General features: G+C 46.4%; 1 protein-coding gene across 19 annotated transcripts in view; it reads right to left on the minus strand.

Moving 5' to 3' along the window:
• Window positions 1-13,060, minus strand: part of FBRSL1 (fibrosin like 1) — a 1,099,284-nt gene that overhangs the window by 10,353 nt on the left and 1,075,871 nt on the right. For 12 of the 19 annotated variants that reach the window (XM_060249814.1, XM_060249796.1, XM_060249808.1 and 9 more), the window contains 2 exons: window positions 10,353-10,485; window positions 301-384 (listed from right to left, as the gene is read on the minus strand). In XM_060249814.1, coding sequence (XP_060105797.1) covers window positions 301-384; window positions 10,353-10,485 — 217 coding nt within the window. The remainder of the gene's footprint in view (window positions 1-300; window positions 385-10,352; window positions 10,486-13,060) is intronic. The other 7 variants (XM_060249815.1, XM_060249816.1, XM_060249812.1 and 4 more) reach the window with 1 other exon arrangement.

The following is a 13,060-nucleotide window of genomic DNA, read 5'->3' on the forward strand; positions in this document are numbered from 1 at the left end:
AAATAATAAGTGTGCCAATACAAAAGATGCCCCCCACCTGCTTTGGAAGTAGATGGCCTTAAAAGTACAGCAATTAAAGAGGACCGTTTTTGTCTGATCAGGTTATCTTGCACAGGAGGCATCTACGAATGGTTTAATGATGAGACTAGGGACGGCTGCTTAGCAATTACTAGTTGAGGTGAAGCCCCTGCACACTCCTCAAACGTTTTAGGGTTTTTGAGCATCGTTGCTCCACCGGAAAACCAGATCATTCAACATATTTCAACATATTGATAAATGTGAAAGGTAGGGTTTACTTACACCTACCTGCCAGGTGGCTAGTAGGCAGGAAGCTGCTGTGGTGAGGCGATGGTCCAAACGGCGTGGTGGCGGGATGGGCGGAACCTGGGGGGGTGGGGAGAGAATACATTGTACTTTCAATACACTTGCAAAGAACACCCCCTGGAAAAATATTTATTGGCTGTGTAGGAGGGAGGTCTTGGATCCAACCCTCTTTTTGACTGGCTGAACAGGGAGAAGGAAGGATTTCCTTTGACCACCAACTGAATATTGTGGGACCTGCCTAGAATAAAGGTGTATGGGACAGGGGCTGTAGGGAAGAGGGCGACATGCAATGAAAGTAGAATAAGAAGATATTGGATTTATATCCTGCTCTATACTCTGAATCTCAGAGTGGTCACAATCGCTTTTATCTCCCCCCCCCACAACAAACACTCTGTTAGGTGGGTGGGGCTAAGAGAGCTCTTACAGCGGCTGTCCTTTCAAGGACAACCTCTGCCAGGGCTATGGCTGACCCAAGGCCATTCCAGCAGCTGTAAGTGGAGGAGTGGGGAATCAAACCCGGTTCTCCCAGATAAGAGTCTGCACATTTAATCACTACACCAAACTGGCTCTCAGGACCTGGCCTGTCCCTGATGTATGCTCATGATCATCCTATGCAAAAGGCACTTTGCAAAGCGTGCAGAAATATGAAAGGACCAAGTGTGGTGCCATGGAACATGAACTGTCTTGGTGGGTTAATACTGAGTACTGATATATAATATGCGTGTGTGTTGAGGTTAGGGGAATCTAGACCTGAGACTGCTCAGTGAGTTTGAAGCTGAAATGTGATTTGAACCAGGAACTCTCTGCCTCCCAATAGCACTCTTAGCTGCTGTGTTACATTTTTAAAAGCCTTGTTTGCATTTCTAGCTAGCTTCTATGCCTTGCTGTGGGCGTGTTTAAAGTTCCTGCTAACAATAAGCTGTTCTGTTTGATGGTTTGTTTTAAACAAACTGGGAGCAACCACAACCCTCCCGGGGCCTGTAGCAATCCCCAATTCACCTATAAGGATTTGTCAAAAGGGGAGACAAAGCTGTATAACATTATTCTCTTTAAGCACTCTGACTGCAAATATTCCGGTTTAGTAATCTGCACAAGGCCATGTGAAATATGCATCCTTAGATATCAATGACCTGGCATTCTTCGCTCTCCATAATCTGCTTATCATGTTCCTTTTCCTACATCATTTTGCTCGATTTTTCCATGTCCCAGCTGCCTGTGCCCCAGACTAGGCCATTCTTAAAACAAAACAACAAACCCAACCCTCCAAAAGAAAATTTGAAATTTCTTCTCCTCCAAGCAGCAGGGATTCTGACACACTATACACACGCTTATGGGGTTTACCAGTCTGCGCGATCAGCAGAGAACTGGTTTACCTCCATATTGCATGGTACAGGGGTGGCTAGGATCTGGTCAGATTAGAATCCTAGATTCATAGAGTGGGAAGGGGCCATAGAGGCCATCCAACCCAACCCCTGCTCAATGCAGGATCAGCCTAGAGCAGGAGTGGCCAAACTTGCTTAATATAAGAGCCACATAGACTAAACATCAGATGTTTGAGAGCCGTGAGACATGAATGTCAGATGTTTGAGAGCCAGAAGGAAGGAAATATATGGAGAGAGAGAGAGGTGGAAAGAAAGCAACTTTAACTTCAAATGTATTCTCCAAGCTGTTGGCTAGCTTGGCCTGGAGAAGTGACTTAAAGAGACAAATGCCCCTTTCAAATCAGCTGACAGGGCAGTGGGGGCTTCGAGAGCCACACAATGTATGTGAAAGAGCCACATGTGGCTCCCAAGCCACAGTTTGGCCACCCCTGGCCTAGAGTATCCCTGACAAGTGTTTGTCCAGCTGCTGCTTAAAGACTGCCAGTGAAGGGGAGCTCACCACCTCCCTAAGCAGCTGATTCCACTGTTGAACAACTTTTACTGTAAAAAAGTTTTCCCTTATATCCAGCTAGTACCTTTCCGCCCTTAATTTAAACCCGTTATTGCAAGTCCTCTCCTCTCCTGCCAATAGGAACAGCTCCCTGCCCTCCTCTAAGTGACAGCCCTTCACATACTTCATGAGAGCCATCATGTCCCCCCCACAACCGCCTGTTCTCCAGACTGAACATTCCCAAGAGTCCCTCAACCTTTCATCATAGTGCTTGGTCTCCAGGACCCTGATCATCTCTCAGTTCAGAGAATCACTCCCCTCTGCCCATCAATGGATGAAAGAGAACCAGTGTTCTTTGCACATGGAGTCATGGAGTAAAAGGACAGGTCCTCTTGTGGATCAAAAACTGGCTGAGTAATAGGAAGCAGAGAGTGAGCATAAATGGGCAGTCTTCGCAGTGGAGGACGGTAAGCAGTGGGGTGTCGCAGGGCTCGGTACTGGGTCCCATGCTCTTTAACTTGTTCATAAATGATTTAGAGTTGGGAGTGAGCAGTGAAGTGGCCAAGTTTGCAGGTGACACTAAATGTTCAGGGTGGTGAGAACCAGAGAGGATTGTGAGGAACTCCAAAGGGATCTGTTGAGGCTGGGTGAGTGGGCGTCAACGTGGCAGATGCGGTTCAATGTGGCCAAGTGCAAAGTAATGCACATTGGGGCCAAGAATCCCAGCTACAAATCCAAGTTGATGGGGTGTGAACTGGCAGAGACTGACCAAGAGAGAGATCTTGGGGTCGTGGTAGATAACTCACTGAAAATGTCAAGACAGTGTGTGGTTGCAATAAAAAAGGCCAACGCCATGCTGGGAATTATTAGGAAGGGAATTGAAAACAAATCTGCCAGTATCATAATGCCCCTGTATAAATCGATGGTGTGGTCTCATTTGGAGTACTGTGTGCAGTTCTGGTCGCCGCACCTCAAAAAGGATATTATAGCATTGGAGAAAGTCCAGAAAAGGGCAACTAGAATGATTAAAGGGCTGGAGCACTTTCCCTATGAAGAAAGGTTGAAACGCTTGGGGCTCTTTAGCTTGGAGAAACATCGACTGCGGGGTGACATGATAGAGGCTTACAAGATAATGCATGGGATGGAGAAAGTAGAGAAAGAAGTACTTTTCTCCCTTTCTCACAATACAAGAACTCGTGGGCATTCAATGAAATTGCTGAGCAGACAGGTTAAAACGGATAAAAGGAAGTACTTCTTCACCCAAAGGGTGATTAACATGTGGAATTCACTGCCACAGGAGGTGGTGGCGGCCACAAGTATAGCCACCTTCAAGAGGGGTTTAGATAAAAATATGGAGCAGAGGTCCATCAGTGGCTATTAGCCACACTGTGTGTGTATAGATAAAATTTTTTGCCACTGTGTGACACAGAGTGTTGGACTGGATGGGCCGTTGGCCTGATCCAACATAGCTTCTCTTATGTTCTTATGTTCACATCTGTTTTCTGACATACGTTCTGTTTCAACCTGCATAGTAGGACCCCTTTCAATACCCCTAAGTATTGTTGCAAAGACATAATGCAAAAACAGTGACTGTGGGAGGGAAAGGGGGAAATAAACCTCTTGAGATCAAGATGCTAGAAGAAAATACATACTGTGTTCCCTTCCCTAAAAAGTCTTTCAAACACACTTTACAAAAGGCCAAGAGAATGATCTTGGGGCAAAGTCTCACGTGGTTTGCTGTGGTATGTAGGATACAGCTGTCCTTAGTTTATCGTGCTGTGTGAGGTCATGAAATAAAGAGGATCATAGCCCAGGCCTTAGTGGAGAGATGACAGCTCTAAAGGAGGAGATGGCTGCATGTTCTTTTCCAATCCCCCTTTTTTAAATCATAGAGGTGGTTAAAAAGGAATCGAGTTTAGTTTGCTGCTCTGTGACTCCTCATCTCTACAAATGGCCAGGCTCAATGACTGTGTGGGACAAAGCACGATATCAGCTCATGCTAGCGTCCTTTATCAGCGATAGGCAGAATCTGATACACAAGTGAAAAAGCACGGGATGAAGAAATGATAAATGGTCCGCTGGGGTCGATAATCCAGATTATCCTTGGGCATTATCTATTTCCCTGCAGCTTTTCCAATTTTATCTATCTCCTCTTAGTTTGCATTTGTTTTGGTCACAGCTATCTGAAGTGTGGGTGTTTGTGTGTGCATGTGTGTTTCCTCTCCCCTCCCCAAACAGCATCAGCAGTCAGGGGTGACAGTTTGTAAAAGCTGAAGTCTTCCTTACAATGGAACTATGTGCTAAATCGCTACCTGAGGATGTATCTAGTAATTTGGACAAATTTTAACCGGGGCTTTTTTTGTAGCAGGAACTCCTTTGCATATTAGGACTCCCCGCCCCAATGTAGCCAATCCTCCTGGAGCTTCCTATAGTATGAGCCTGTAAACTCTTGGGAGGATTGGCTACATCAGGGGTGTGTGGCCTAATATGCAAAGGAGTTCCTGCTACCAAAAAAGCCCTGAATTTAAGTTATGCAAGAGGTCTCACTGGAGGCCAGTGCAACCTGAAGATGGAAACAAGGTTTGGACGTTCATTGAATAACTCCAGGAGGGGGAAAATGGAGGAAGAGGGATGGGGAGAAATGGGTGGCAGAAGGATTACACAAGAGAGCTTTCACATTTTACAAGCTTTCTAGTCTTACAAATTAACCTTGTTCCCAAGTTCTTCTGAGAAGGGTTTAAATGTCAACACACACTGCATATTATCTGACTGCTGGAATTCAAGCAACGGGGACACTTTGCACACTTAGTTGTGTTGCATCTGCAAATGAGCCCTAAAGGCTGAGCTAAAAGTACCAATTGAAAACAACAGATCAAAAAAGGCAACAGTAATCCAAATTAACCAGGGGAAGCACTTCAGATAAAACTAAAGCTTTCAACTTTAATTGTTTCAATTTTTGTTTCAGGGTGTGGGGCAGGGCTGCAAATTTTTCAAGGGCAAGCAGAAATGTTAGAATAAATTGGAAGTCTTGTTCTCAAGTTTATAAGGCTTGGGGGTTCGTTTGGATGCTCTGACAGAGTGTAGCGCATGAGAGGTGCACCCACAACTATTTAATCTGATCTGCTATATACAAAAAGATGAGGTTCAGGGTGCATTTGTCATTGTAAGCATGTCTTCTATGCAAAAGAGAAACAGGCTGACGGCAATTTTGGTTATTCGCCCAGCAGAATGAGATCTTTAGCAGATAGGGAGCTGGTTAGATGGGAAAAGTGCTACCAGCTTGTTCCTTCTTGCTAGTGCCTCCTGATTCTGTATCGGTGTTCTAAGCAGCCAGTTGTTCCCCTGCAAGCAAGTGGTTTGGTAAAGACTGATGAGCATGATGTCTGCATCGATCCATACCCAAGTCCTTGTACACTCTGAACAGAATGCATACATTCAGATGTCTGTCACTGCAACTCCTAAAGTTACCCTTAGGGTGCGGTCACACGTACCATTAAAAGCGGGTGTATAGCGCTCAAATTTGAACTGCTGAATATTGATTCGATGCAGGGCAGTTCAGACAAGCATCCAAGAATGCGATTCATTCTGTTGTGTGCGATCAGACATCCAATATTATCACGCTCCTTTCTTGGAGCATGCGTAATCAGATAGTGAGAGGCAGTATCACGCGTGAGCTGTCCAAACAACAAAAAGCAACAAAAAGCCGATCCTGTGCCGCTGTTTTGCAAAAGGGCCGGACTTTATGTGCTGTCAAATTAATGCGCCATTCATGCGTAGCAAGCCTGGATGACGCCGGATGATGCTCGATTGCCAGATGTGGATGTCTGAACGAACACATTTAATCCGTCAGCCAGACGGAGCTGTGTCGAAACTAACTTAGCTATATATGTAAGAGCAAAGTCTGGCCCTCATTGAAGGATAATCTAAACCTTTGAGTTAGGGCCACACCAGCACACGAGCTGGTGGTGGCTGCTGCAGGGAGCCACTTTGGCCCAGCTGTTGTGCTGGGGGACACAAGCAAACGTTCCAGGTCTGACCACTGTGACAGAGAATGCTGGGAGAGGCTCTGAGCCTGGTTGCTATGGTGGAGGATGCTGGGAGAGGCTTTGGGCATGGCCACCATGGCAGAGGATGCTGGGAGAGACTCCCAGGCACTGGGAGCCACTCTGAAACCCCACTGACACATTCATCAAGGTGCCCCCCCCCCACTTGTTGGATTATACTTTTAGCAGAGTGACCACTGAGATAACCCATAGCCAGTAATACAGGGTGGAAATTTTGTCAATGCTGTATTTTTCCACAGAAAAATTTCTGCCCCATCTATATAAATATAGCCTATTTATCTAGCCAGTTTGGTGTAGCCAGTTTGGTGTAGTGGTTAAGTGCATGGACTCTTATCTGAGAGAACTGGGTTTGATTCCCCAATCCTCCACCTGCACCTGCTGGAATGGCCTTGGGTCAGCCATAGCTCTGGTAGGAGTTGTCCTTGAAAGGGCAGAGGCTGGGGGAGTCCTCTCAGCCCCACCCACCTCACAGGGTGTCTGTTGTGGGGGAAGAAAATATAGGCGATTGTAAGCCGCTCTGAGATTCTGATTCAGAGAGAAGGGCGGGGTATAAATCTGCAATTCTTCTTCTTCTATAGTTGTCAGGGCTGCTGTTTTGCATCTCAATCAAGCTAGACCAGGGGTGGGGGACAGTGGCTCTCCAGATGTTTTTTGCCTACAACTCCCATCAGCCCCAGCCAGCATGGCCAATGGCTGGGACTGATGAGAGTTGTAGGCAAAAAACATCTGGAGAGCCACTGTTCCTCACCCCTAAGCTCGACAGCCCGTGGAGCCTGAAGCACAGACAAGCCCCACTGCTTGTCCGTGGTATATTTGCCTACTTTTGCTAATGCTACTTAAATGTTTCTATTACTTATTTAAATTTGAATAAGAAAACAATTCAAATGTTGCTGGAAAAGCCATATCACTGCCTGTGGCTTAGCTTTCAAGAGAAAATGCTGGTTAATGAGATTTTGCACAGATCAGCACTACCACTATTCTTTCATTATGTGATGATTTCCCCCATCGTCTCATAGTGGTAGCCATATGGGCCTGGATCTTGCTTCCCTCCCCAGCTGATAACTCTGGTGCTTTCACAAGGCCCTGTTTGGTGGAACTCTTGGCCCATGAATTTGCCGATGGAGAAAATCCTTCATGTGTTAGCAGGGGTGGAATTCTAGCAGGAGCTCCTTTGCATATTAGTCGCACACGCCTGATGTAGCCAATCCTCCAAGAGCTTACAAGGCTCTTTTTTGTAAGCTCTTGGAGGATTGGCTACATCAGGAGGGTGTGGCCCTAGATGCAAAGGAGCTCCTGCTAGAATTCCACCGCTGTGTGCTAGGAAATATATTTTGAAAACAGACTAGTCAAACTTCCAAGTAGACCTTGCTGCGGGATGATCAAAAAGTGATCGAGTGAATCGGCTCTAAGTAACCAGAAAACGAATTAAGGAAACTCGACACAGAAAAGACACCCTGGCTAAGGGGACCCGGTGTTATCTATAAGCACCGCAACTTGCTCGGCTGCCTCAAGATGGATGGAGGCTGTCATCTCCCTAATCCGTTAGGATTTCAGAAAGTATATAATGGATGGGAGATTTCTCCGAAAGAGACAGCTTACAAACTTGACTACGTGGGGGCTGATAATAACAAAAGAAAAGAAAGAAAAAGACGAAAGGAAGAAATCCTCTGTAGAAGGCCAGGGACAACAGTGTGGGCTGTCAGGAAGTTATTAAATATAACGTTTGCCAGGGAGCTCAACATCCATCCCAGAGACAGGTGGGCCTAAGATAACTTATGTCTTCCGCAGTAACAAGGCAATGTGGCAGAACCCATGATTCACACCAACTGTACTTTGGCTCAATACGATGAGGGGAGAGAGCCTCCGATACTGTAAAGCAAAAGATTTATTCATCTCTACATAACAGCTGCAATGTTTGTTCACCCTGCTCTTCCCTGATAGCCCACTTTATTGAGATTTAGTGTTCAGTGACTCCTGTGATTAATATACTCACAGATGAGTTGCAACGGGGTTATTTATCCAGGGTGTGAAACGAAAGGCTTCTATTAATTTGCCTCCTTTAATAAATCTATCTCACACACACACAATACACAGTGACCTTCACCATCCATCTCAAACATATGGAAAGACCTCATTTATCCCAAGACGGGATCTCATAACACTTGCAGATCTGTTTTTCAATACAGAAAATCCTCACGCTTCTGAAGCAAATCGATGGAATTCATGTGAAATGAACAAGGTGACCATGAAAATACTCAAAAGCAAAACCCAAATTGGATATCATGATTCTCTACAAGCCCCAGAAGCAGAAGAATCTGTTTACTGCTTGGCTGGGATGCCCAGTGAACCACAAAACACAAAACGAGAATGGAGTTCTAGTAGCCAGAGCCCTGAAGTCTTTCTTTCTCATTTCTCTCTTTCTTTCTGGAAAGCGTGTTTTGAGCTCTTGTTATGATTGAGACTCTACCTTAATAACACAAACATCTGCAAAGTGTTTTCCCAACCTGTGGGTCAGGACCCAAAAATGAGCCGTGAAACCTCTGAAAGTGGGTCGTGGGCTGGCCCTCCCTAATGGCTGCCCCTGCCTTTTCCATTGTTCTCTTTTGCATTTTGGAAACCAAGAACTGACCCTGGAAACAGTATCTTCCACGTCATATATCAGCTGGTGTTTTTTCTTCACTTTGTATACATGGTGATCAAGTGAAACGCGTCCTGCTGGCTGCTAGAGTGAGTTTCTTAGAATCTTTGGGGGGATTAGAGGGAGTAATGGAGATGGAGAGGGTGGTCAAAGGATGGAATGTAACCTCTGTATGTAAAGGCTGTGCACTTTGGAATGCCACTTCTTTGGGGTTCATAGTGGGGGCAGCTGTTCCCTTTGTGCAGTGTTTGTGGGTATCTCGAAAACATCTGGTTAACCACTGTGGAAAACAGAATGCTGAACTAGATGGGTGCCACAGTCATAGTTTACCTAAAGCACCAAGCTTTGGGTTGGGCAGGGCTTTTTTTGTAGCAGGAACACCTTTGCATATTAAGCCACACCTCCCTGATGTAGCCAATCCTCCAGGAGCTTACAGGGATCTTATTACAGGGCCTACTGTAAGCTTCAGGAAGATTGGCTACATCAGGGAGGTGTGACCTAATATGTAAAGGAGTTTCTGCTTCAAAAAAAACCCCTCGGGGGTTGGGTCACCACTCTAAGTAAATTTGGACTTGTGGGTCAGCATACCCCAGAGGTTGGGAACCTCTGTGCTAAAGGACTGAGATTCAAGGGAGTTTGAGAATGCCTTTTTGTCTTGCTGGGGTGTGAGATAATGTTCTCTCATGGTATGTGTGGAATATATACCAAGAAGGGGAGAGTGCCCTAGGCTTAGCCAGAAAAGGAACAGTGGGAGATGTTCTTGTGGACAGCATGAAACTGTGCATGTTGTAGATTCACCAGAGAATTTGCTTGCTATAATGCCAGAGGTCAGTATGAAGGGTTGGGGCAAGAAAAAGCGGAAAGCATCTGAATCCCCTCCTTATCCTGTTTTGCCTGCAGCCTGGACCGTGCTCTATGAGTAATATCCCCATTAATTTCAATTAAGAGATGGGGGAAGGTCTCACAAACTGCTCTGGTTCATCCTCCCGGAAGTTTTGAGTCATGATATCTCTCTGACTCCACAGAACAAGATTCTAAAAAGGCCTTTTAGTCCCCAGAATCTTAATCCTTCTTTATACCACAGATCAAGCAGGTAGCAAACTTTCTGACAACACAGCAACACATGTTCTCGTTTGCCTTGCCCAAGTTTGAACATATGAAGCTGCCTTATATGGAATCAGACGCTCAGTCCATCAAAGTCAGTATTGTCTACTCAGACTGGCAGCAGCTCTCCAGGGTCTCAACCTGAGGTTTTTCCACGCCTATTTGCCTGGACCCTTTTTAGTTGGAGATGCCAAGGACTAAACCTGGGACCTTCTGCTTACCAAGCAGATACTGTACCACTGAGCCACTGTCCCTCCTCTAAATTTGTGGCGCAATTGGGGAGGAATTAAGTTTTGACACATGCTTGTACTCATTATTATTATTTGAAGACACCCAATCCTTCTCCTCACCTGTGGTGGAAAACAGAGGCCGGGCAAGATCCTGAGGATAATGGAACCCTGGAAACATCCCAGGGGCAGGAGGTCTGCTGAACAGGTCAAGTTTCCCCCCGATTTCTAACTTGTGAGGATCCAGCTGCATTTGCTGTCAAAGGATAAAATTAAAAAAAAACACACGATATGATTATACATTTATTCTTCCTTTCCTTGGAGAGGGGGAGGGGAGGAGTGCTTCCAGCAAAGGGCTCAAAGCTCCACGCCTGCCTGTTAGCGCTGCCAGGGAGAGTGAACTGGAGTGAAGGCAGCGCCTGCGGCCGCCTCCAGCAAGTCAAGCTCTGACAGGCGCCTTTCCGCCAGGCCATTTCACTCTGCGGCTTCTCAGTTGCCCAGCCTCTTCCACATGAACAAGGCCTGAAGTGGTCTCTTAGCCCTGCGGCCGTTAACTCGGTTGGAGGCTGCAATGTGATATGCTGAGCTATGCTGGGCAAAGTGCCCCTCGGAGCAGTCTGCAGCCTTGCCTCACACAGACACACAAACACGCACATACAAAACATATTTCCATCGGCTAAGAGCTGCAGACAGAACCCGGGCTTTATGAAGAGGGAGATGACAGAGTCGCATGCTTGGCTGGTTGGGTTCGGAGAGACAGAAGGGGACAGAGGCTTGTAGAGACTAACCCTTTTTTGGGGGGGGCGGGGGCGGGGGGAGATCCAAAAAAATGATTCATGGAAAAGGAAGAGGGTGAGGACAGGAACTGCCCTTCTATGTACATTCAAAAGTGCTTCAGAGGCCACAGTTCTGTTACTTTCAACATGCTCTGAGCATCATATGCTGTTCACTAGCCCACTACAGGGCTGCCAATGGGCACTTCCCCACTGCCTCTCTGCTGGCTGGTGAGGGAAGAAGGCAGGAAACAGCGCGGAATGCTGCCCCCATCCTGAGACACTGTGGGTCAGGAAGTGGTCAGCGCATCACTGGCAATATCATTAATGGCTGGTGGGGGCTCCCACTTCTGGTAAGCCCTTCTGATGGCTGTCAGGCCCTGCCTGGCAACCTTAGTTTACAGCAAAGTGCATGGAAAACAAAGCAGCCACTGGTTAGGAAGACCCTCAACAGCTTAAGCAGAAGTCTCATACTTTGTTCACAATGTAAATGACCTACGGAAATCCAGGCAATATGCCACAACTATAGGGGGCAGAAGTAGCAGTTATGGGAGCCGCCAAAATTAGCGAGCCTGAGCATTGTCCTCCCATGAGGCGTCAGAAAGTATGATGCAGCTTTGTAGCACATTGGGTTTCCCTGCCTTGTTCCCCTTCATTTGCTGCTGCTTGCCAGGGAGGCAAAGCTCAACTGCATGACATTATGTCATTTAGAAAAGAAAACAAATGGGAGAGAGAGTATAGGAAGCGCACGGGGTGGTTGCTTTCGGCAATTGCTAGGCACCTCGCGTAATGCCCAGTTCCATCCACAGTGTCAAATGAAGCCACAGAGTTTGATTATCATGTTCCATCTTAACGCAAAGTGCACCTAATCGTATATCTACCATGATAAGAGTCTTAAGATTACAGTCTTTCCCAGCATTGCTGCTTGACAGACTGTAGCTGGTGCTTCAACCTGGCAAAGCAAATGCTACAACCACTGAGCTGGACATTGCTATTGGCAATGATGTTCCCCCTGGTCAAGTCTATACATAAAAACAAATGTACCTTAACAAGTTCTACCTTCCACGACTTTGGAAAGCCAGATTGAGCCATCTCTGGCCTGACACACAATGGGTGTGTCTTTTTGCTGTCTCTGCTTAAAAAATGCGACATGCTCACCAAACTAGACTGTGAACGGCATCTATAAAAGACAGTGGGAGCCTTCCCATTCACTGGGCTGCAGGGACTAATCCAGCTTTCCGATTTTTGCATGACCCTAGTTAACTTTGCTGTGGCCTAGAATATTCATTGATGAATTAATGAGAAAAACACAAGGCGATGGTGCTGACGGGTTAATGGTTAAAAAAGGCATATAAATAGAGCACCTATGGCTCGGCTGAATTTGTGTATGCTATCCAGGGGTGGAATTCTAGCAGGAGCTCCTATGCATAATATGCCACACACCCCTGATGTAGCCAGACCTCCAAGAGCTTATAGTAGGCCCTGCACTAAGAGCCCTGTAGGCTCTTGGGAGGATTGGCTACATCAGGGGTGTGTGGCCTAATATGCAAAGGAGCTGCTGCTAGAATTCCACCCCTGATGCTATCTGCAAAACAAGGATCTATTAAAGGAACCTAGCATGCTTCCACTATTCTGCAATCCAACCTGGCTTTGCATCATTCAGCAGCAGTTGAACAACTTCTTCAGAAATTAGCTTACTACAGTGCATCAGGTATTTGCATCTGTGGTTGCTACTAAATTCAAGAGTTCTGAAACTCAGGTAGTCTTCATGGATGGTTTGTTATTTAATCCTCCAGCCCCAGCTGAGAGAGCACCCTTTTCCATCTTCTACCAATGTGCCTCCTCTTTTTTCAGCGGGGGGGGGGGGGGGATATATCAACCACCGATAAGTTTCACTAAAATTCCACAACAGGCAAACTGAACTACCACAGCTAAGAACTGCACTAAATCACATCTATAACCAGGGCTTTTTTGGGGCAGGAGCACCCCGGAGCGGAGCCCCTCCTGGACTAGCCAGGGCTCCGGCTGGCATGCTGGGGGAAGCATCTTTAAACTCCT

Source organism: Heteronotia binoei, chromosome 11 (genome assembly GCF_032191835.1).
Source record: "Heteronotia binoei isolate CCM8104 ecotype False Entrance Well chromosome 11, APGP_CSIRO_Hbin_v1, whole genome shotgun sequence".
Classification (NCBI taxonomy): Eukaryota; Metazoa; Chordata; class Lepidosauria; order Squamata; family Gekkonidae; genus Heteronotia; species Heteronotia binoei.